The sequence below is a fragment of the Podarcis bocagei genome (genome assembly GCF_964188305.1).
Source record: "Podarcis bocagei genome assembly, chromosome: 16".
NCBI classification, from domain to species: Eukaryota; Metazoa; Chordata; class Lepidosauria; order Squamata; family Lacertidae; genus Podarcis; species Podarcis bocagei.
In genome coordinates this window covers 23,889,999-23,914,852 of record NC_138142.1, presented here as the reverse complement: position 1 = coordinate 23,914,852, position 24,854 = coordinate 23,889,999, and the positions used below count along the sequence as shown (strand labels likewise).

The 24,854-nt window shown below is 47.6% G+C and overlaps 1 protein-coding gene across 1 annotated transcript in view; it reads right to left on the bottom strand.

Moving 5' to 3' along the window:
• Positions 1-12,531: 12,531 nt before the first annotated feature.
• RNFT2 (ring finger protein, transmembrane 2) overlaps positions 12,532-24,854 on the bottom strand; it is a 30,424-nt gene continuing 18,101 nt past the window's right edge. The window contains exons 7-10 of the mRNA XM_081175294.1: positions 17,906-18,055; positions 17,310-17,375; positions 13,455-13,556; positions 12,532-12,680 (exon numbers count right to left, since the gene is read on the bottom strand). Of these exons, the coding sequence (XP_081031420.1) occupies positions 12,546-12,680; positions 13,455-13,556; positions 17,310-17,375; positions 17,906-18,055 (453 nt within the window). The 3' untranslated portion in view covers positions 12,532-12,545. The remainder of the gene's footprint in view (positions 12,681-13,454; positions 13,557-17,309; positions 17,376-17,905; positions 18,056-24,854) is intronic.

Genomic DNA, 24,854 nt, shown 5'->3' with positions numbered 1-24,854 from the left:
CCAGGCAGCATCTGTCCGCCTGCAAACAGAATACTGGGTTAGATCAGAGTTTCTCAAACATGGGTTTCCAGCTGTTTTTGAACCACAACTCCCACCATCCCAAGCTAGCAGGACCAGTGGTCAGGGATGATGGGAACTGTAGTCTGAAAACAACTGGAGACCCAAGTTTGGGAAGCCCTGGGACAGAGAGACCTTGGGCCTGATTCTGCAAGCATCACCTTCCAGGGTTCTACATGTCAGGCGTGAGACAGGACCAGAGGCAAAAGTGGGTGTAGCAGTAAATGCAAACCCTTATCTCTGTATTGTAGGCTAGTTTCTGCACACACAACCATCTCCATCATACATCCATCCAGCCAACCAACCAAGAGGCATGATCAGAATTCTAGGACACGTTCCAGCCAGGCCAAAGCACTGAAGGAGGATGTGAAGCAGAGTCAGTGAGGGGGTGTGGCCTGGGGAGAAGGGGTGTGGCCTGGAAAGGCTCCTTAGCACCAGACAAAGAGGCTTGCAGGAAAGGGCTTATTTGGCCCCAGATCTGAGGCACCCCACTCATGGCATAGAACATGCCATTACATATTTCCCAGGTGGACTTTGGTTACGCTGTCAGCCTGCCACGGAATTTATTGCCGGTCCACACCTGCAAAAATGCACACCTTTCTCTTGATTTAACAGCAACATATCGCCTTGCGACTCGTATCTGAACAAGCGGAGCTGCTCCCACATTAAAAAAAAGGATTATCTGGCCAGTTTCTCCCATCAGCTCATCCCTTGGGCCCATAACAGCTGGCTCAGCTAAGCCAACACTGTCATTTCACATGCGCCAGGATGTCAGCGGATGTTTCAGTCACTGTGTGTGTGTGTGTTAATGAACCGTTAACACACAAAAGCAAGTGTACGCTTCATCTCTTTATTCTGAAACTAAGTCCAAATTTAGGAAGCGTAAGGATTTATCAGATATTCTGCTGTCAGAACAGAATGAGAGAAGCATTCCTTTATGCCAGGACCCCTTTGGTTAAGGAAGGGAAGGGGCTGTAGCACAGCTGGGAATGTCCTCTGCCCAAAGCCCTGCCACACTGCTGCCAGTCAGTGCAAACAGTAGTGAGCTAGATGGATCAATGCTCAGATTCGGTATAAGTCAATTTCCTATGTTCCTAAGCACGAAGGTGGGTGTATTTGTGTGTTTAACCCAACATCTCTTGATTTTAATTTGTTTAAAATCATAGAACTGTAGAGTTGGAAGGGACCCTGAGGATCATCTAGTCCAAACCCCTGCACAACGCACGAATATACAGTTGTTCCAGACAGGGATCGAACCTGCAACCTTGGCATTCTCAGGCACCATGCTCTAACCAACTGAGCTATCCAAGCTTTTGCCAGTTAGCAGAAGACAATACCGAGCTAAGTATAAGCTGCCTTGGGAGCGTTTCTGGCCTTGAACGGCAAGGCACATATTTATTTTTTAAAAAATCTGATCTTGGAGTCCAGTTTTGACTGCAGGGGATGTAAAGTCAAGAATAAGGTGAGGGTCAGTTTCTGGGAATTGCAAGTGTGTGTGTGCGGAGGGGGAGAGAATTGCTGTTGCGTTCAGGTCCTGCTTGTGTGTTTCCTAGAGGCAGCTGGCTGGCCATTGTGAGACCAGGATGCTCCAGCCACAGGACAATTCTTAGGTTCTTAATCAGTAGGTATGGAAGGGCAGAAAACCCCTTTTGGCCCACTGACCGTCCCCTGAAAATAATTCCACACCCCCTCCATTTGCATGACATGGCAACATGTAGCTGCTCCCAGTGCCCCAAATTTAAAATGTTTAATAAATAGAGTTCAGAGAACAAAGAGTTCAGGGCGCTGGAACGGTGTCAGTTTTACAGCACATTGTTTTGCCTAGAGCAGAAGAGAAGAGATTTTCACGGGCACTGGTAAATTTCCTGCTTCCGAGACAGTCAAGATGCTTTTTGTCATTGCAAAACTTAGAGAAGAACAGTCCATGTTTGCTGTATAAAATGTTGTGGTTTGCCCATGGATGTATAGTTGTTGATGCCTTACATTTTTTAGGGCAGTCAATTTTCTTGGGCTGCTCCGTTTTTTAGGAAGGAGGGAGCGCTTTTTTAACAAAAACAAACCGGCACCAGCTACTTTTCGGCTGGTATTTGCAACAGGGTTCCTCTCGTATCTTCTGCCCGCCCTCTTTTGAGGTGGGCGGGTCAGTTTTTCTCCCAAACCGCACAAGCCCCCCCCCCCCAGTAACACCCTTCCCCACCCGCAAGCAGGCGAGATGAGAGATGACGGGCAGATTTTGCAATGACTGGGGGATGTTCTCTAACCGAAGGGGAGAGAGACACCTTCTAGCGAGTGGCCGCTGGTGCAGGCACCAGGCGCTAAGGCGTCCGGAGAAGATTATGAGATCATAGTCTGCCCACAGCGTTGCATAATGCGCTCTGGAAGGAACATCATATTAATTTTTAAAGCAGCGTTTGAAGGCGCAGGCATTGCACTCACACCTCCCAAGTAGCAGGGGCATAAGGTTTTTGAGAAGCCGGTCCCCAACAGCTCTGGTTATGATGTCATTCTCCAGACTCTGGCCTGATGCTTCTCTGTTTCTGCTTCCCAAGGCCGATAGCAGACCTCTCTCTTCTCAGAATGATCCTAGCCTCCCCCTTTACTTCTGTTACTAGCTAGACTTCTGCGAGCACTGAGAAATCTAGGGTCAACGTTGCAGAGGTTAGTTAGTTTCCTTTGAATGAGAGGCAGCGCCAGAGACTTAACAGCGTGAGATTTGCAGAGCGGAGGCAGGATGCATTCCTGCAGCAGACAGCTCAGCTACTAATCCTGAATCACATTCCCTCCCAAAGAGGGCAAATGCTCCTCAAAGGATTGTTTGATCTTCAGCCCCCTCCCAGATTATTATTATTTTATTTACTATTTATTAAATTTGTATACCGCCCAATGCCCAGAGCTCTCAGGGGGGCTGCAACATAAAATCACAACATGAAAACACAAAATGCATAATAAAAACAAAAACAACCCAATAACACCCCCCCCACTTCCCCAACACATTTTAAAAGGGCATTGGATGTCAGTCAGCCCAAGGCCTGGTTAAAGAGGAATGTTTAAGGTGTATAATGAAGGCGCCAGGTGAACTTCCCTGGGGAGAGCATTCCGCAGACATGGAGCCACTGCAGACAAGGCCCCGTTCTCGTGTTGCCACCCTCCGGACATCTCAAGGAGGCGGCACAAGAAGGAGGTCCTCAGAAGATGATCTCAGGGTCCGGGTAGGTTCATATGGAAAGAGGCAGTCCTTGGGGTATTGCTGTCCTGAGCTATTAAGATCTCCCTCATCATTTCTCCATTAAGACTGGCTCCAGGCTTCCACCACGCAGCTGGAGGGACATCATTGCCCCAAACTCCACATTGGAAGGACTGTAGCTCAGTGGCAGAGCACATGCCTTTTGCATACGGAAGGTCCCAGGTCGAACTGCAACTCCCATCATCCCTGACCATCAGCCACGCTGGCTGGCCTGGATGGAAGTTGATATCCCATGACATTGAGAGAGCACCATGAAGTTTGCTCCTGGTCGAGACTCATAGGAAGCTGTTGCAAAGTCAGCAGAGATAATAATGAACTACAAGGACCAGTGACCTGATAAGGCAGCTTCCTGTGTTCCTAACTTCTTGATGGGTATGGCATTCCAAAGGCTAGAGTGAGGCTCCCAGCCATCAAGGAACATACGGCTTCAGGAAACATGTTGAGAACTGTGTTTCCAAAGTCACAAACTCCAGAAGGGCGACTTTGTCAGTCTGTTATGGCAAACTCGCCTGGCAAACGCAGCCCTCATTGCCGGCTGATGACGCATTCAACAGAAGCTTCTACCATATTGAATCTAATAATTTTTGATGGTGCTACAAGACACTTTTCTGTCCCTATGTGTAGATTTCCAGAGCAAGAAAATGCAGCTCGCGTATATTTTCTTCCCTCTTTTTATTCAAACATTAATGTAACAGTAGATGGGGGCTGGGGTGTCAACCCTGATCAATATTGATTCCCCCCTCCCCCAGATTCAAGGGCTCAGATGCTCTCGAGGGCCTTGCTCAGATATTAGCTTATTAGTTCATTTTCTGACTAATACCCCCCATCTTCATTCAAGGACCTTGAGGCAATATGTTGGAGGCTCCTTCCAATACCTCCATTTTAACTTCACCACAACCCTGTGAGGTAGCTTGGGCGGAGAGATAATTTATGAGTGGGAATGGGGATTTGAACCCCCGACTTCCAACCCCTGTTCCACACGGGCTCTAGCTATGCAGAGGACCAGTCTGGAGAGTCGCATGTCTCACCCCTGCTCTCTACTTCCTGTCAGGTCTCATTTCCACAGGTCCTATCTGCTGTAGTCCCTACTTTGCCTGCAGTTATAATGGGCTGCAATATTAGTGGATGGCATTACTCAGGACGCCAGAGTTGACCCTGACCCACCAATTGCTAGCTTGCAAGCTGCATACCGCATTTCTCAAAAGACCAGTTGAGTCCCAGCGTTTTTATTACTTGCAACATGCCTAATGCCCGCCTGTAAATGGCCACTCCCGCTTGCCGTACCTGCAGATTTCTTTGTGTCCATTTTGTGCTCTCGTGCAAAGTACACCAATTCTCCCCCCACCCCTGTGTGTTAAGACAGGCCTTGCATCCTTTACCACTTTTGTACGTGAGTTGTATACCCTCTGCAACAAGCAGAGCCTTGACAGCTGTGGCCCCGAAGCTCTAGAACAAACTCCCCCCTGGCACGATGGAATCATCCCTCTTTTGCTTGGCAGGGCTGTGAAAAATGGGGAAAGGGTCTTGATTTGTGCGCTGGAGTTTGCAGGTTCAATTCCTTTGTGTCTCTTGGAGCAGGCGATGGGATAGGCTCCTCTCTGTCTGAAACCCAGGAGAGCGACTGCCAGTCAGAGCAGACAACACAAGGTTAGAGAGACAAATCCTTTTGACTTGTGATACGGCCATTTCACTCTGCTCCTTATTCAGCAGGCCTTGGGGATCTTGCCCTAGAGCAGGGAGGGGGAAGTTTTGACCCTCTGGTGTTGCTGAAACATAACTCCCACCATCCCTGCTTATTGGCCATGCCGGCCAGAGCTGATGGGAGCTGGAGTCCCAACAAATTCTGAAGGGCAAAAGGAACTGACTGCTTGGCTTCTTTCTAGTTATTTATCCATCTGTTTCATCTTGTTTTTATTTATTTCATATTGTTGTTATTTGGAGTGCTTCCCCTTTGTTGTTTCACACCAGGGTGGGGAACCTTTTATGCCCGAGGGCCGCCTTTCCTTCTTGGTAAGCTCCTGAGTGCCACATGGTAGTGGTGGGTGTGGCCAAATGTGGTGGGAGGAGCAATGAATGTAAATTTTACCTTTGTACAGTGGGCTGGGGTTGTGGGTTTTTTTTACACACACACCTCTCTTTCCTCCATTGGGAAAACGAGGCCTTATCAAAGTTCAAGGGCTCATTCCAGACAGGCAGAAACACGGGGCAAGGGGCGTGGCCTGGGGAAGGTTCCAAGGGCCAGACAGAGAGAACTGGAGGGCCGCATTTGCCCCATAGGCCAAAGGTTCCCCAGCCCTGTTGTATGTAAGCTGTTTTGAATACTTGCAAAATAAATAAAAAAGTAAGATACAAATATTTCAAGTAAATGTGGAAGGAGTCATGGGTAATTGTAGTTTTTGGGTACTTGTAACAGGGAAGACTGCAATTTTCTAATGTGATCTGAACATGAGTTTTGTGTCATTTTGTACATGGAGGTGAATTCCATGAAACAATTCAAGAAATTTAAGAGTTGATAACTAAGCTGTTGTCAAAAGGACGCCACGGCGCTCAACTTTCCTAGGGGCAAAGCTGAGGTCATGAAATTGCCACGCCATCGCTCAAAGATATCCAGTGGTTCTTTGGGTCGAAAATGCAGGCATGAAAAATTGTCCTCGCAGCTCTTCTCAGTTCCACACCCAGTCGTGCGCTGCTGCCTTGCAAGACGCCTGTCTGGGCACATTGAATATTTTATTTTATTTTGTATTTAGATAAATTTATAAACCACTTAATAAATAAAAAAGCCTCCAAGCAATGTACATAAGATGGTATAAAACAATTATTAACGGCTCACAGAGGAAATCAGCAGAAAAATCAAAGAATAAGAAGTATATGTAATGAAATCATATATGCCTTGGAAGGCTTGCTGGAATAAAGAAGTTTTTAACAGGGGTCTGAAACAGTATATCGCAAGGCTGCCTGCCGAATGTCAAATCATTCATTAGGAAGAACTTCCTGACAGTAAGAACTTCCTGACAGTAATCATTCATTAGGAAGAACTTCCTGACAGTAAGAGCTGTTCGACAGTGGAATTTGCTGCCAAGGAGTGTGGTGGAGTCTCCTACTTTGGAGGTCTTTAAGCAGAGGCTTGACAACCATATGTCAGGAGTGCTCTGATGGTGTTTCCTGCTTGGCAGGGGGTTGGACTCGATGGCCCTTGTGGTCTCTTCCAACTCTATGATTCTATGATTCTATGATTCTATGATTCTATGAAATCAGCAGGGAATTCCGCTGAAAGATCGACTCCTGGCAGACACGGAAGAACATTAATAAGTCACTTTGTAACTTTCATTTGTGGCTCGAGGTGGCTTTTTCTTGCCCTTTTGTAAAAGGAATTTCCTATGCTGGAGACTTTGTACATATTTATACTGACTTTATTAAAAAAGTAAAGAAAGGGAAAGTGATTCAAGTTGTGTGTCCATTGTCCTGTCTTCAAAATATTCCAAGATCGGTCACTGTAAATGTTTTCCTTCCAACAGATTGTGCAGCTGAGGGAAATGTGTGTGGAAGTCCAATGCACATCAGGAGTGCATGTTGCCTGTTTGCTGTGCATTATTCTTAGTGGTGCTGAGCAAGGAACCCTGACCTCCTGCACCAACAGACAACTTTGTTCTGAGCTCTGGGCTTCCAAGCTTGCCTGGGCATTCCGTCAGCTGACCACCAAGGGCCAATCCCTGCCCACCATTAAAGCCCAAACTTCAATACTGTGGAATATGCATTCTGTGACATTTCAGTGAGTGCAAGTTCCACAGATCAGAGTGGTCAGATGCACAGAGAGGGCAAGGCAATCCCTTAGGGCAGCCTTTCTCAACCTGTGGGTCCCCAGATGTTGTTGAACTACAACTCCCATCATCCCTAGCTAGCATGGGCAGAGCTCAGGGATGATGGGAGTTGTAGTCAAACAACATCTGGGGACCCACAGGTTGAGAACCGCTGTCTTAGGGTCACAGGTGCCGAACCTGTGGCCCTTCAGATGTTTCCGGACTCCATGTCCCATCAGCCCTAGGCAGCGTGGCCAACAGCCAGGGATGATGGGAGTTGTAGTCAAGCAATATCTGGAGTGCCACAACCTAGCCCGACCTTAGACCAAAGTTTCCCAAACGCTGTTTTGGGACTACAATTCCCATCATCCCTAGCTAGCAGAACCAGTGGTCAGGGATGATGGGAACTGTAGTCCAAAAACAGCTGGAGGCCAAAGTTTGGAAAACCTTGCCTTAGACTGACCACCTGTTCCATCAATCCCAAGCCATCTGGAGACCTGTCCTTGTTGAGGTGTGGCAGTTACTTCCAGTGGGGTGGAGGGTACATTTTAGTGCACACACACACACCGAGACTTTGACAAACATGGAGGCACAACACACAAACTTATTTTCCAGTGTACCTAGAGCTAAATCGGGGTAGTAGGGCCCAGAAACCATGTGTGACACTACCATGATCACAGAACCAAGCAGAACTGCCCAATGCAAATGCGCTTCCAATACAGGTTCGTATGTCAAATGTCACCAGTGTGATTCATTCTAAACACAATATTTTAAGTTTTTACAGAACTGCATTTTGAGGGATTAGGATGGAGGGGTTAACAGGAGAGGCATGGTGAAAGGGAAAGCATCACTGCCTCTCAGCTTACCTCACAGGGTTGTCATGAGGATAAATAGGGAGGTGGGGAAATGATGCAAGCTCCATTTCCATTATAGTCACTATTACAGTGGTACCTTGGTACTCAAACTTAATCCGTTCCAGAAATCCGTTCCAAAACCAAAGCATTCCAAAACCAAGGCACGCTTTCCCATAGAAAGTAATGCAAAATGGATTAATCCGTTCCAGACTTTTAAAAATAATGCCTAAAACAGCAATTTAACATGAATTTTACTATCTAACAAGACCACTGATCCATAAAATGAAAGCAATAAACAATGTACTGCAGTCACACAATCAATCAATCATAGCTGAACTGGGTTCTACACAGTCACAAAAACAAAACAAAAAGAGCTGCAAAAACAAAAACACAAAATAAATAGCAAAAACAGACAGATCTCAGTGTAACACTCAAAACGGAAGCGTGGCACTCAAAACAGAGCACATTTGGCTTCCGAAAAACGTTCGCAAACCGGAACACACACTTCCGGTTTTGCAGTCTTTTGAGTTCCGAGTTGTTTGAGTACCAAGGTGTTTGAGAACCAAGGTGCCTCTGTAGGCTTATGAAACTCTGGATGGGTACCAGAGTCTGGGGAAGTCAGACTTAACCTCGGTTAAAACACCTGGAACACAAAGGCCAAAGACATCCAGCATCCTGTTTTTACAGTGGCCAAACAGGTTGTCTCCAATAGGGGAGGCACAACACAGTCACTGTGGCTAGTAGCCACGGATAGCCTTATCCTCCACAAATTTCCTAATAACCCTTTCACAGGCATCCAAGTTGGCCACCATCACAACACCTTGTTGGGAGCAAGTTCCACGGTTTAGCTTTGCAAAGTACTCCCTTTAAGCTACAGGTTCCCAGGATCTTCATGCAGGAGCTGGTGCATCACAAGAGGGATAGCTCCGTCGGTAGAGCGTGAGATTCTCAATCTCAGGGTTGTGGGTTCAAATCCCGTGTTGGGTGGAAGAATTCCTGCTTTGCAGGGGGTTGGGCTAGATGACCCCTTGTGGTCCCTTCCAACTCTACCAAGTCTGTCTGTCTGTCTACATGAATGAGAAGAAAGGCAAGAGAGGAGCAGGGAGTCTTGGGCCAATACAGCAGTAGTGTGTGGCAAGATGCTAGATGGGAAGGGACCCTGACACAGACACACGGTACAAAGTCCCATTTACACTGAAATCCACACACAGAGGTAGCTTGCAGGGTGCTCAACACCCCCATCCAATGGAGCAAGCTTCGTTTAATGTGAGTCCGTTGGCAAGAAGCTTGTGGAAGCTCCGTGGAAATGCTGCTTATATTAACAGAGAGCTTACATACTGGAATCATGGATTCAACTTAAGGGTGGTACCACCATCGCTTAGCTTCAGGGTTACATATGAAAGAATACAACAACAAACACTAGAACTGAATAAGATACTAGCTCAAAAAATTGAGTTCAGCTTATTATGTCTAAGGCAAACATATTGGGAACAGGGAGAAAGACCGACAAAAATTCTAGCTAATCGTCTAAAACAGAAGAAAGCGAACAAAATAATACCTTTAATAAGAAAGGAAAACAACATCACAGCGACCTCATCAACAGATATACCATAAATAACAATTTTTTTTAATTCTACAAAAAGCTATATGAAGGGCCAGAAAATATACCAGAGGATGAGGTGGAAAACTTTTCTCAGGATATTAAACTACCAACCATTGAAGAATATAAAAAAGATATGCTATCAGCCACCCTGAAGGTATCAGATATTGAGAATGAAATAGAAACAATGGGAAATGGGAAATCACCTGGGCCAGATGGTTTTCCTATAAAATGGTATAAGAGCATGAGACTCTTAATCTTAGGGTTATGGGTTCGAATCCCATGTTGGCCAAAAGATTCCTGCATTGCAGGGGGTTGGACTAGATGACTCACATGCTCCCCTTTCCAATTCTATGATTTTATGATCCTCAATAACAGCCACCTTGAAAACAGCATAATTTAATCAGAGGAAATGATGTTTGGCTATAAGAGTTTAAAATTTCTGTTTCGTTAGCCACCATGACAAACATACGGTTTGTGAGTGATTAACTGCACCCTGCCAGGACCCAGAAGCTTCTCTGAAGTGCTGTCTGATGATTTCATTACACTCCTTCCTTATATATACTAGAATCCTAGACACCTAGCTGGTTGGTGCAAATAACCTTTTGGTCCAATGTTGATCATGCTGAAGGAATTAAAAATCAGAGGTGGGGAGCCTGTGGTCCTCCGGGTGTTGTTGGACTCCAAGTCCCATCATCCTTGACCACTGGCCACACTCTCTGAGGATGATGGGATCTGGAGTCCAACAGCATCTGGAGGAAGAACCAGGCTGCCCATCCCTGGGGAAAAGGAAACTCTGGTCTCCAATACTGTTTTCTCAGAAGATAAGGCTAACACAGGGGTGATGTTGACCCTGCGGGCATGCAGGCCAGAGGTTATTGGTGGTCAGGCTTCCCCAAATCTCATGGAAATCAGCTCTCCAGGGAACATGTGGTAGGAAACACAGATTCCTCGACCAAACAAAAGAGCCCGGATGGATCAAATCAAAGCTCCATCCAATGCAGCCTGGATAGCTCAACTGGTTAGAGCAGGCATCCCCAACCTGCGGCCCTCCAGATGTTTTGGCCTACAACTCCCATGATCCCTAGCTAACAGGACCAGTGGTCAGGGATGATGGGAACTGTAGTCCAAAACATCTGGAGGGCCGAAGGTTGGGGATGCCTGGGTTAGAGCATGGTTGTGATAATGCCAAGGTTGCGAGTTCGATCCCCACTTGGGACAGCTGTATATTCCTCCATTGCATGGGGTTGGACTAGATGATCCTTGGGGTCCCTTCCAACTCTACTATTCTATGATTCAATCCCATTTTTAAAAGTGGCAAACCGGATGCCTCTAGAAAGCCCATAAAGCAGGGTGAGAAGGCAAGAGCCCTTGTTGTACCCCTGAGGCTGGTAGAATGTCTCTAGACAGAGAAGCTCCATTTTGCCATTACGACAATTGATAGGCATATTCCCTGTGAAATATCTGTCCAATACCTCTTTTAAAACAGTATTAACTGAGTGGCCATCACTGAAGCATGGGGTTGCCAATTCCCTCGGTTAATTATGAGCCATTGTGAACAGGTCCTTCCCTTTAGGCCACCCAAAACGTAAGAGAGGTGGAAACAAGGTGTTTGGTGCCTCCATTATGAACGCAGAGAACTACCTTAACACTTAGCCATACCCTTGGGTCCATCTGGCTCATAACTGCCGACAGGGACTGGCAGCAGCTCTGCATTCTCTCTCAGAAGTACCTGAGACCTTCTGCACATAAAGAAGATGCTCGGCATTCAGGAGAAATTCAAGTGATGTGCCCATCAGATCCCCCACTCGCTTCTGAACATTTATAGGAACATGAAAAGGTGCGTAATACTGCGTTGGTCCATCAACTTGGTGCTGACCTTTAAAGCCCTAAACGGCCTCGGTCCAGAATACCTGAAGGAGCATCTCCACCCCCATTGTTCTGTCCGGACACTGAGGTCCAGCGCCGAGGGCCTTCTGGCAGTTCCCTCACTGCGAGAAGCCAAGTTACAGGGAACCAGGCAGAGGGCCTTCCCGGTAGTGGCGCCCGCCCTGTGGAACGCCCTCCCACTAGATGTCAAAGAGAAAAACAACTACCAAACTTTTAGAAGACATCTGAAGGCAGCCCGGTTTAGGGAAGCTTTTAATGTTTGATGCAGTACTGTATTTTAATATTTTGTTGGAAGCCGCCCAGAGTGGCTGGGGAAGCCCAGTCAGATGGGTGGGGTATGTATGTATGTATGTATGTATGTATGTATGTATGTATAAATAAATAAATAAAATTATTATTATTAGCTGTGAGCTATGGAGTTTTTCCTTAAAAAGAAGACACTAGTCCTCATGATTCCAAATGAAGATTGTAATTAAGCAGGAGGCTGCCTTCTACCAAGTGCGGCCATTGGCCAATCTAGCTCAGTACAGCCAACACAGTGACGCTCTGGCTTTCCCACCTCTACATGAGCCCTTCTGAATGCAAAGCAGATGTTCTGCCACTAAGCGATGGCTCTTCCCCTCGAAAAAGAGAGAGTGTGTGTAAGATTCTAGTCCTCATGTATCCAAATCAAGGACGGAAGTAAACAGAAGGTTGACCCATATCCTTGGGTCCACCTAGCTCAATACTGCCTACACTGATTGGCAGCAACCCTCCAGGGTTTCAAACAGAGGGGATCTTTCCCAGCCCCCTCCTGGGATTGAACCAGAGACGACCTGCATTCAAAGCAGATGCTCTCCCTCCCTTCCCTTAAGAGCCTAGTTTGCTCTGAGCAGAAGAGGCCAACACAAATATCAAATGTATGAAAGGAGGGCGTTCTTCACAGCTCCTGGCAGGTCCTGAGAGAAGATGCGAGGCTCCAGGAAGATGGGAGGGGAGCAGGGTTACAATGACTTCAGGTAAGCATGCAGGCAAACACTCCTTTTTTCCACCACCAAAGAAGGAGAAAGAGAAAAAGAAAGAGAAAGAGAAAGAAGGAGAGAGACGCCATTCTATTCATCTGTTTAATACACCTGGAAATGAGCCGAAGTGGTACCGTCTTTCCAACACCGCAAGGTCTCCACAGCCACAGAGCGGCACAGCGGGCAGGTCTTCTCCCGGTCAAACCAGAGGCAGAGACACTCTTCGCAAAAGACGTGCTTTATAGGCAAAAGGAGCAAAGGTTATTGTCATTATTATGGAACCCGGGACCTTCTACAGAGGCGAACGGAGCTGAAAATGCAGGATGGTGTATAACGAGCAGGAAGCAGCGTGCATTTAGCAATGGAAAGGACCGCCAGGAGGGGCGCCAGAGTATTTGAATGAGCACCCCTCTGTGGCACTGTGTGGAAATTCATTTTTTTAAAATAAAAAAATGTTGACTAGTAACTTGCTGCTCGAGAGCCACAAAGACACGAGCTGGCAGGTGCCCGAGGCTGCTTGAGGCTGGCGCCGGGGCCAGTTCTAAGGAGGCTGAAATCTTTACCCTATCCCCAATTATTTTTTCCTTCCATTTTTTTTACAAAAAATGAATTTCAAAGTGTTGATATATGCAAAAGGGGGGATAGCTTCCCAGGCATTCAAAAACTAAAGTAAATAAAAGTAATTAGGATCTAAGCTTCTCCACTGTGCCCCCCTCCCCACTGGCTGCTGCAAGACAAAAAGCCCTCTTTTCAGTATTAGGAACTAACAGCGTACTCTTCCCAGACAAATCAAGAGCATGACACTCTTAAACTCAGGGTTGTGCGTTCAAGCCCCATGTTGAGCAAGATTTCATGGAAAATGCCATTGTGCGTGTCTGTGTGACACCTGCAATTTGTGTGATCATTTTCTCCCCCAGTTTGGCAAACTAAGCCCAGAAGGCGACTTAGCAAGCCGGGTGAGGACAGCGCCACTTTGCCCAGTTTGCCCTGCACCCAACCAGTCCACATTACCTGGCATAAGAGGATCAGGGGTTCCCGGAACTCGGCCTGGCAGATGGCACAGATGTCGCCAGCCTCACTGCACTGTTGGCTGGTGGCACGGACCCCGTAGGTCTGGAAAAAGGAGGGAGAAGCGCGCAGTCAAAACGACAGGATGTCGCCGTTCAGTTTCACATTTCGATTCCGCCTTCTCCTCTGTCTCCTCCCCACAACAACCCTGCGAGGTAGGTCAGTCAGCGACACACCGGCTGGGCCACGAAGCCACCCCATGTCGGGTGTCAGGGAAACCGATCATCTCCACCCACCCCACAGTAGGCTGCCAGGAACAATTTTTTTTAAAAAATATATTTATTAGAAATTTAGAAATTACAGAAAAAAGAAAAAAGAAAACAACAAAAAATTCAACAAGACATACATTTCGATACATAAAAAAGGAAAATAAAAAACATAAAAACCAATACAACAATAAAAAACACACATCCAATACTCCATATCTTTATCTTTCATTTGCTTGTTTCCTTGACCTCCTCACACCTCCCTTTTTGTATTCTAGTTTAGTTAATTGTTTCAGCAAATTCTTTCCATCTTTCTCAATTTTTGTTAAGTAATTTATCTTAACGGTCTAACATATTAATTCACTCAGCAAATCCTTGCTATCTTTCACTGTGTTCTGTCATTCAATTTACCTTAATTTATTTTAACCTTATCTTACCATAAAATACCTTAAAGCTTAAAACTTAATATTTATTTATACATACCTCCTTATATCATTTCTACTAAAGCCAAATAGTTTCATTCCAACATTTTTCCTAATACTCATTAATTTTACACTAATTCTCAAAATAATTTTTTTAAAAAAAAAAAACTTTCTTCCAATCTTCATCCAACGTCTCTTCTTCCTGGTCTCGGGTTATGTCAGTCCTTACTGTCCATTCCATCTAGTCCATCAACCTGGAGCTCTTGTGTCCGAGGCTCTTAAGTCTCTTCCATGCCCCTTCTGCAGATCTTCTTCTTGTTTATATCTGCACTTTACCTTGTCTTCTGTTGATCTTTTTCTTAGTTTCTTTCCTTTCTCATTGAGGAATAGGTCTCGGGGAGACTCCGACCCAAAAATATCTCCATCTCCCCTCAGCAGATCAGCCCATTCCCCACAGTCCCATTCCCCACACTCAGCACTGTAGTCCAAAAAGTATTTAAAAGCATGTTTCAAAGACCCTCCAAAATTAAAAGCCCCCACAACTCCAGACCCCCCCTGGCCCACTCCAGATTCAATCTTCAAGAACAGCGGCTTATGCTCCTGCAGGGCCTCGGGTCTCTCCATTTGTGTTACTTGAGGTTCAACAGCGACCTCCTCCATTATCTTCTGCACTTGCACTTGCCCTGTCAAAACAAGTTCCTGAGTTGGTTCCTGAATAGTTTCTATATGGGTATTCGCCGTTTGTCCAAAGTTTTTGACTGCAACAGTCATCAAATCCATCTTCTCATGCATCTGCTCCAACAAAGTGCTTGTCTTGCAAAAGCAAGCACCAAAACTTCTTCTAAACACATTTTTATTCAAGGCCAGAGTCTGGTCTCACGATCCTAATCTCGCAGCTGTGAAATCTCCAGATCGACTCCAGCAACAATTTAACAAGCTCCCTCTAGAGGAGACAATTTCTATTTGTATCCATCTTTTGAGAGCAGGTCCAATAAAGGAAAATTACTTTCATTTTTCATATATTTTGTATCTTTTGATTGCAAAAGGCAACATTGGAATCAGTTTGTTTCTCTTTTTTTAAAACTATCTGTCAAAAGACGTTCCATTCACAGTCGAGACGGTGGAAATTTATCTTTCTTTACTCTCTCTCCTGCAGGCTTGAACAATCAAAATTCCCCCCTTTTCTCCTGCTTCCAAGAGGGGTTTTGATGGTTATAACTGAAGGAAATTTAGTCCTTTATATGCGACTTTCCAGACTTTAGCTTGCAAATTTTTGCTTCAGTCTATTTACAAAAAGCGGAAGGCGGACTTCCTGTTTAGAACCTTCCCGCTTCAGTGCCAAATTAAAATGTTTCTTAATCCAATTTTCCGTTTTACTCACGGGTACTTGTTTAGAGTCCAATTGCCCACAGGAAAAAGTCAGCGCTCTCCGGCAACGGCTGTGCGGCTTCACTCCGTAAAAGTAGCAGCCACTCACCCCACGTCGCTTCGGATCCCCGAAGAAGGGTTTCCCTGCGAGTAGGGGAGGCGCTCCTGGTGTCAGCCGAATCCCACGTTCCCAGGCTTCCTCCGCCTGGGATTTTTAAAGGGTCTCCGCCTTCGCCGCGGCGGCAAGACCCGATTTTCACGGAGCGGGTTCCTCCCGGTCAGAGGAACTCCGCCATTGCCGATGGCGCTAACCCGGAAGTCCCGGCTGCCAGGAACAAATAAACAAGGAGAGTTCTTACCAAGGTCTTTAATTCAATATTCACAGAGAATATTGTCTCTGCCATCTGTCTCTGAGCCCTTTGCTCTCCTACTTTCAATGCTCGCCGGGTTCTGGGAGAAGGGGGCTCTGGGATGCTTTCTAGTGATAAGGTGTCAGCCAGGTGCTCCTGCTCTGCTTCCCCCTCCTCTTCCCCCATTATTTCCCAGCTTCTCTCCTCCTCTGCCGCTGAGCTATGACCTCCCGCAAACCACTATTATAAATCTACACAGTCATACCTCGGGTTAAAGTCACTTCAGGTTGAGCGTTTTCAGGTTGCGTTCCGTGGTAACGGAACAGGTTACTTCTGGGTTTCGCCGCTCACGCATGCGCAGACGCTCAAAATGATGTCACGCGCCCACGCAGAAGTGGCGAATCGCAACCCACGCACGTGCAGACATGGGTTGCGTTCTGCTCAGGATGCGAACGGGGCTCCGGAACGGATCCCGTTCGCATCCAGAGGCACCACTGTACTGTCTTCCTCTTCTCTGGAAGGCTCAAGTTGGGGAGGCGGTCTCCACCATTCCTCCTCTGTCCAGTCCCTGATACCCAGCGGGCTTCATTGCTGAGGGGGATTCGAACCCTGGTCTCCCAGGTCCTAGCTTGGGACTCTTCACTGCTATACCGCACCGCCTCTCAAATGTGAGGCACAGGGGCAGTTGCCTGCATGAAAGTAGCTCCAATGCAAAACATCCCTACAACACCCTGAGGGCCGCACTCCCTTCTGGACAACTTTCTAAGGGCCAGGGACAAAGGTGGGTGGTACAACAAATATAATTTTTTACCTTTGTGGGATGGCTTCCCCACGCACCCTCCTTGGTCCTCCCATCCAGAGAGGCAAGAGCAGGCATAGGCAAACTTGCCCCCCCCAGATGTTTTGGCACTACAACTCCCATCATCCCCAGCTAACAGTACCAGTGGCCAGGGATAATGGGAGTTGTAGTCGCAAAACATCTGGAGGGCCGAGTTTGCCTATATCTGGGCAAGAGGCATGGCCAGAGTTCAAGACCACATATCCAGCCAGGCAGAAACACTTGGCTGTCAATCAGGGCTGGTGAGGAGTGTGGCTGGGGATTGGAGGCGTGGCCTAGGGAGAGTTCTGAGGGCCAGGTAGAGAGGGCTGGTGGGCTACATTTGAGCCTGTCTGCCCGCCTTTGTCTATACATTTAAGCACTGGCTGCCATTGCTTCTTCATTGCTTGCTCTGGGTCGAATACAGCCGAGAATAATTTCCTGCAATTTCCAGGGATGTGCTAACTTAGCTGGACTCCTCAAATCTTTCCTAACCGGCGCAATGCTAGCAATTCCCCGCGCTCTCTGCAGAGAAGCTCGTCCGTCACTTGCCGCTCCGATGGATGCTCTTCCTTGCCACTGTTGAAGCATCCAATTATCTTAATTATAGGAAAGCAAAGCAGCTGCCGACCTACCTGGGGGGTGCAAAGGACCTTCAGTGCTTTCCTCACACTTCCCACGCGACCGCAGATGTCAAAAGACTGGAACAAAAAGAGGTAGAAATTCACCGTAGGGTGAGGGGGCGGGGGGGGGGAGGTGCTATTTCTGTCTTTCAAGGAAAGCGACAGCATTTTCTCTGAAGCGAGATCAAAGCTTCGCCTGTTGAATGGCAGCCTGCTGAGAGGCTGATAAAACCAACACTGGCAACTAAACCTGCACTCTAGCGCAGTGTGAATGGGCGCTGACGTTCTCGCAAAGGAACACAGAATGCTGCTTTATCCCAGATCAGGCTACTTGTCTTATCTAGACCAATGTTTCCTACTCTGGCTGGCAGCAGCTTTCCAGGGTCTCGAGCAGAAAATGGTTTTTCTCATGACTTGATGGGATTTAAAAAAAATAAAATAAAAATATAATACTACATTTATATCCCACTTTTCCTGCAAGGAGCTCAAAGCAGAGCAGCTGGTTCTCCTTCCTCCTCATTTAATCCCCACCACAACCCTGTGAGGTAGGTTAGACTGTAAGTGGCCTAAAGCTTTCCCCACCCCTGACCCTCAGGCCGGCCACTTACTTTGCAGAGGCTGTACAAGATCAGGAGAATCCCCCCGAGGAAATAGCTGCTGGACGGGTCGTCCCCCATGATGTATTTATACCACAGCTGGATGGGGACCAGGGAGCGAAACAGCTGGCTCAGCTCCTCAATGACCAGGTAGAACTTGCCCTGTAGGAGAGAGGGAAGCTCAGGTAAGGCTACTTCCAGGCTATCACCTGGAACCATAGAACTCGCAAATCCAGGTTGCTCAGTTAATTTATTCCTTTATTACACCCAACTGTTCACATACACCCCTCTGCAGCAACCTGGACTGAACTATAAACAGGTTTGCCGCTTCATCTGAGGTTTCAAAGTACCAAGTTTAAAGCATATCATATTAAGGAAAGAAAGAGCTTTTGAACAGGTGTTTCCTGTATGTAGAACTTGCTAGGAGTTAATCTGAATTTCTGATTTTGTTTATTTAAAGCAGGGTTTCCCAAACTTGTGTCTCCAGCTGTTTGGGGACTACAACTCCTATCATCCCTAGCTAGCACAACCAGTGGGAATTGTAGTTCAAAAACAGCTGGAGACACAAGTTTGGGAAACCCTGGTTTAAAGTACTTGTCCCCTGCTCTTCAGCCCCAAAGGCTCCCCCGGTGGCTTACGTATGATCTGTTACAACCAGACAGTCCCTGCCCCTGCCGCCTTACAATCTAAAAGAAAAACATGACACACAAGGAAAGAGGAACAAGGAGGGAAGAAGAAAACACCAATCAAAACTCAGGCACCCATTTCTAAAACTGTTGTTCCTGTATTAACCAGCTAGCACATTTCGTGGGGGGGGGGCACTGGATGGAACCTGTCTTTCGGCAAAGTTAACAAAATGCGCCTTCTGCTTCTCAGTTCCCCTCACCTCCCGGGCTGCTAATTTTGTTTTCTGTGCCAGACCCTCTAGTACAATACGACATACAATTATCAGTAATTCCATGGCTATGGTTTTCTATTTTCTTTTGATCGGGATTGTTTCTGACATTCGTATGAAGTTTCTTTCTGAGCATTGGTCCCTGAGTGTTGTAATAAAGAGAGTGAACGGCTGTCTGCTTTGCTCGGCTCCCAAGCATAGCTGTCAACTTTTCCCTTTTCTTGCGAGGAATCCTATTTGGAATAAGGGAATTTCCCTTTAAAAAGGGGAAACGTTGACAGCTATGCTCCCAGGCCCCCTCACCCACTCACAGGAGCTCAGCGGCCTGGCAGGCGGGACTCGGGCCCTTTTGAAAACCCAGGACCAGGATCTTTTCCCGTGCATCTGTCCCGACGCGCTCGGCTTTAACAGAGCAAACCGCTGTGGGACCTGCAAAGCAATTTAGATCAGTGTTTACCTCCTGGCTGGCTGCCCTCCTGGGAAGAGGAAGGCGGCTCAAAAATACAGTCGTCATATCTTCCAGTCCCAGGGGGTGCTGTGCCTCTCGCCTTTGTCCCAGCCTTCTCCTATCTCTACGGCCCTCCAGATGTTTGTGGAGAGGGTGCCCAGTCTGCTCAAGTTGTGGGGAGGGCTCAAATCAACTAAAATGTCTAGGGCAGCTGTTTACCAGCTCCATCTGGTATGAGGGCTGAGACGCTACCTGCCTGCGGACTGTCTCGCCAGAGTGGTGCATGCTCTAGTTATCTCTCGCTTGGATTACTGCAATGTGCTCTACGTGGGGCTACCTTTGAAGGTGACCCGGAAACTACAACTAATCCAGAATGCGGCAGCTAGACTGATGACTGGGAGCATCCGCCGAGACCACGTAACACCAGTCTTGAAAGATCTACATTGGCTCCTTGTACGTTTCCAAGCACAATTCAAAGTGTTGGTGCTGACCTTTAAAGCCCTAAATAGCCTCGGCCCAGTATACCTGAAGGATCATCTCCACCCCCATCGTTCTGCCCGGACACTGAGGTCCAGTGCCAAGGGCCTTCTGGCGGTTCCCTCACTGTGAGAAGCCAAGTTAAAGGGAACCAGGCAGAGGGCCTTCTCAGTGGTGGCACCCACCCTGTGGAACCCCCTCCCACCAGATGTCAAAGAAAAGAACTACTACCAGACTTTTAGAAGACATCTGAAGGCAGCCCTGTTTAGGGAAGCTTTTAATGTTTAACAGACCACTGTATTTTAATACTTTGTTGGAAGCCACCCAGAGTGGCTGGGGAAACCCAGCCAGATGGGCAGGGTATAAATAATAAATTATTGTTGTTGTTGTTGTTGTTGTTGTTGTTGTTGTTGTTGTTGTTGTTGTTATATCCCACCGGGCAGCTGTCAAAAGCTCAGGAGGAAGAGGCCTTATACTGAGTCAGGCTACCTGCATCTCAGCGACACTGCCTGGCTGCGGTTCGCTCTCACGGACCTACTTGGGGATGGCAGGAATCGAACCTGGGACCTTCTATGTGCAAAGCAGATGCTCTAACCTTTGAGCTACAACCCTTCTCTTAAGAACATCAGAATGTGCCTTATCAGGTCACTGGTCCATCTAGTTCAGTCTTCTCCATACTGGCTGATAGCTAAATTTCCGGGGGTTTCCAGGCAGATCCTGGGACCTTCTGTGGGCAAAACAGGTGATGGATATTATTCAGAACCATGAGGACTAGAACATTTATTGGGGGGGGGCCACATCTGAGCACTAGAGCATCCGCTTTGCATGGGGAAAGTCCCAGGTTCAACCTCCAAGACAGGGCTGGAAAAAGATCCTGTCTGAAATCCTGCGGAGCTGCTGCCAGTCAGAGTTGACCAGAGAGCTCCCTGTGTCAGCACTATAGACTTACTTGCAGTAGCCAAAGACCATGGCATCATCCGAAAACACTGACAATCACTACATAGACAATAAGGTAAAGGTAAAGGGGCCTCTGACCATTAGGTCCAGTAGTGACTGACTCTGGGGTTGCGGCGCTCATCTCGCATTATTGGCTGAGGGAGCCGGCGTACAGCTTCCGGGTCATGTGGCCAGCATGACTAAGCCGCTTCTGGCGAACCAGAGCAGCGCACGGAAATGCCATTTACCTTCCCGCCAGAGCGGTAACTATTTATCTACTTGCACTTTGATGTGCTTTCAAACTACTAGGTTGGCAGGAGCAGGGACCGAGCAATGGGAGCTCACCCCGTCGTGGGGATTCAAACCGCCAACCTTCTGATCGGCAAGTCCTAGGCTCTGTGGTTTAACCCACAGCGCCACCCGCGTCCTACATAGACCATCAAATCTGCTAAAATTACATAGGATAAGAGGCAATTCTCATACAGAATACACAAACTAAATCTCCTAAGTCCCCCTGTGCCTCCCAGAACAGGGGGCTTCACACACACACACACACACACACACACACACACACACACACACACACACCAGCAGAGGAGAAGCTTGAATTTATATACTGGGGGAGTTATTCACACTGCTCCTTTTGTAGACTTGAGAAACATTTAAAAGAAAAGAGGTAACTCTTGTTTACACAGCCAATTTCCATCCATTCTCCAATACTGGCTCCTTGCTGCCAGCGAAAACCAGGGGGATTAAGCCCATTAGGGTCCTGGAGGAGAACAGCAGGCTCGGCCCCCTCCCTCCCTCCCCCCCCCGGGGGTCCCCCAGGATGAGATCACCCGGCAAAGCTGTCCTCCTCGCTCTCTCTCTCTCTCGCTGAGCAAATCGAAGGGCTTTGGAAAGCTTCGGCATTTCGGATGATCTCATATCCCCCGGGAAAGCGAGTGAGGTCACGCCAGCCGCTTACTCAAGGACCCGGCCGCCCCCCGCCTCCGCCTCCCGAGGGGCCCATCGCACGGAGCAAATCTGTAATGGCAACAGCCTGAGATCCCAAGCGCAGGCCATTTAGTAGATTAGAAGGGAGGCTCTGGAGCAAAGCGTGCGGCTCCTCGCAGGGGGTAGCCGCTTGCTAATGAGGAGGCTGTCAGCGGCGTTTGGCAAGGCAGGCGGACTGCACAAAGTCCTCTCGGCTCTCTTCCCCTCTGTTGTAGGTGCAAAGTGAGGAAGGACTCGCAGGTCTTTTGGGGTTACTTTTGCCTTTAGGCCTAGTCCGGCCAGCTCACCAGGTAATGGTATACCCTCCAACATTTCTCCGATGAAAATAGGGATGTAGAGGGACGCGGGTGGCGCTGCGGGTTAAACCGCAGAGCCTAGGACTTGCCGATCAGAAGGTCAGTGGTTCGAATCCCTGTGACAGGGTGAGCTCCCGTTACTTGGTCCCTGCTCCTGCCAACCTAGCAGTTCGAAAGCACATCAAAGTGCAAGTAGATAAATAGGTACCGCTCCGGCAGGAAGGTAAACGGCGTTTCCGTGCACTGCTCTGGTTTGGAAGAAGCGGCTTAGTCATGCTGGCCACATGACCCGGAGGCTGTACGCCGGCTCCCTCGGCCAATAAAGCAAGATGAGCGCCGCAATCCCAGAGTCGGTCACGACTGGACCTAATGGTCAGGGGTTCCCTTTACCTTTATTCTATATTAATAAGAGTTTTATACCCTGCCCATCTGACTCAGTTGCCCCAGCCATTCTGGGAGGCTTCCAACATATATAAAAACATAATAAAACATTTAAAAAAAACACTCCTTAAACAGGGCTGCCTTCAAATGTCTTCTAAAGGTTGTCTAGTTACTTATCTCCTTGGCTCGGGGGTTACATAACTCCATACCCTCCAATATTTATCTAATGAAAATAGGGATGTCCTAGGACCTAAGGAAGGTAAAAGGTAAATCTTCTGCCCGAACAGGTTTTTCAGGTGAGAAAATATTCCATCCTTTATTACTGGAACATATTTATAGGATCACACACACACCCCGGGATTGGGAGACGATGGACCTGTATCGGTTGAGAAGTACGCACAATCCCGCTGATCAATTCACATATTCTACCAGTGTTTGCAAACAAAGCATACAGGCCAGGCATTTTTCCAAACCAGAGTGTCACCATCAAGACAGGACTCTGGAGGCAGCTGTCGGGGGTGGGCGCTCAGCAGAATGAGCAGTAGAGTCTCAAAATCTAAGGTGACTGCCTTTCCTTCACAAGCTACTGTCTGAAGAGAGGGCCCCATTAACATAATTAGGTCTAGAGGTGTGGGACTCCAATCTTGGGGTATGAATGTGGCCCCTCAGGACACTCTACCTGGCCCTCAGGGCTTTCCCTAGGCCACACTCCTTCTCATCAGCCCTGCTTCACACTCTCCCTGAGTCTTTGAGCTCTTCCCAGGCCCTCTGCTTATCCAGATGGATCGAGAGGGGTGCGCAAGCGTGTGTGGAACTGCTGCACAAAGGTCAAAACTCACAAGCGGTGCTCCGCCCACTCTGGCCTCTGGCTCCGCCTACCACTGGGATGGGGGTGCCCCAAAGGAACTGCAGTTCGCTCCCAGTGGAGAGAGTCTTAGAAAGCACAACCAGTGAAGCACAATGGATGTACAGTGGTGCCCTGCAAGACGAATGCCTCGCAAGACGGAAAACTCGCTAGACGAAAGAGTTTTCCGTTTTGGAGGTGCTTCGCAAAACGAATCTCCTATGGGCTTGCTTCGCAAGACGAAAATGTCTTGCGAGTTCCTGCGGGTTTTTTTCCCTCCCCCCCCCTTTTCTAAGCCGCTAAGCCGCTTATCAGCTGATCCGATAAGCTGATAAGCCGCTAAAAGCCGCTAAAAGCCGCTAATAGCGCTAATCCTCTAATCCGTCAATGGGCTTGCTTCGCAAGACAAAAAAACCGCTAGACGAAGAGAATCACAGAACGGATTCTTTTCGTCTTGCGAGGCACCACTGTAACATCATCATCATCATCATTTCAATTTATATACTACTCTTTATCAGAAGATGCCAGGGTGGTATACAACATTAAGAAACACAGTAGACAGGGTTGCCATATTTCAAAAAGTGAAAATCCAGACACTAAGGGGGTTTTCTGGGGTGGGGGCAAAGTTGTTGAGCTTTTTCTTTTCTTTTTTTAAGGGTGGGAGCAAAATCTCCCCCCCCCCAAATGAAGCTTTTCAGCTATTTTTAAGGAAATTCACCAAAAAACCCCAACACTTCCGACATGGGTTGTCACATGCCCAGGTTTCCCTAGACATTTTTTGCCGATTTTCTTATATTCCGCCCGGATGCTATTTCCGACGGATGAATCCCAGATATGCCCAGGAATTCTCAGACATATGGCAGCTGTACATTACGGAACATCAATGATAAAAACATAACAAAAAGCATACTGACAGCCTAATAATAAAATATCATAATAACAGTCCTCTTCCCCACACTATGACAAACCATTGATTATTTAATAGCGAAAGGTGGCGGTAAAGAGGAATTGTTTTTCCCTGGTGCCTAAAGTCATGTAATGATGGTGCCAGGTGAGCCTCTCCAGGGAGAGCGTTCCATAATCAGGGAGCCACCACAAAAAAGGCCTGTTCCCTTGTTGCCATACTCCGAAGCTCTCTGGGATGGGGAAAGAGAGAAGGGCCTCTGATGACAAGCACAGGGTCCGGGTCGGTGCGTATGGGGAAAGGGGATCCTTAAGGTACTGAAGGTCACAGTCTCCGCTGAGTGGTGGCATGCAAAGGAACTTTGTGTGAGAACAACCGTTCCCTCCCTCCCTACCTGGCGCACCTTTCAGAAACCGCCGTTATCCCTAACCTGAAAAGCCCAACGGATACCAGAGACACAGCGCTGGAGCGCTTTGAAACAGCTGCGGCCCTCTCTTCTCTCAAGAGAGCCTTGGCTATACCTCTCCCGAACGCCCTCCATTAAAAACAACACAACAAGCAGATACCATTTGGGTTCAATAGAAAACGAATTAAAGTAAATTAAAACGGCCAGAGCCATGTGGCTCCTCGAGGCGCCTATTGTTGTCCGGGCGGCAAATGGCAGGTTCTCATTTACACCGCTAAGGAGCGACAGCTTGAGGGGTGTGGGTGATTATTATTTTTTAAGGCAAGCAACAGAAATACTCGTAATGGAAATTTGGGAAATGCCAGACACCTCCTCTTC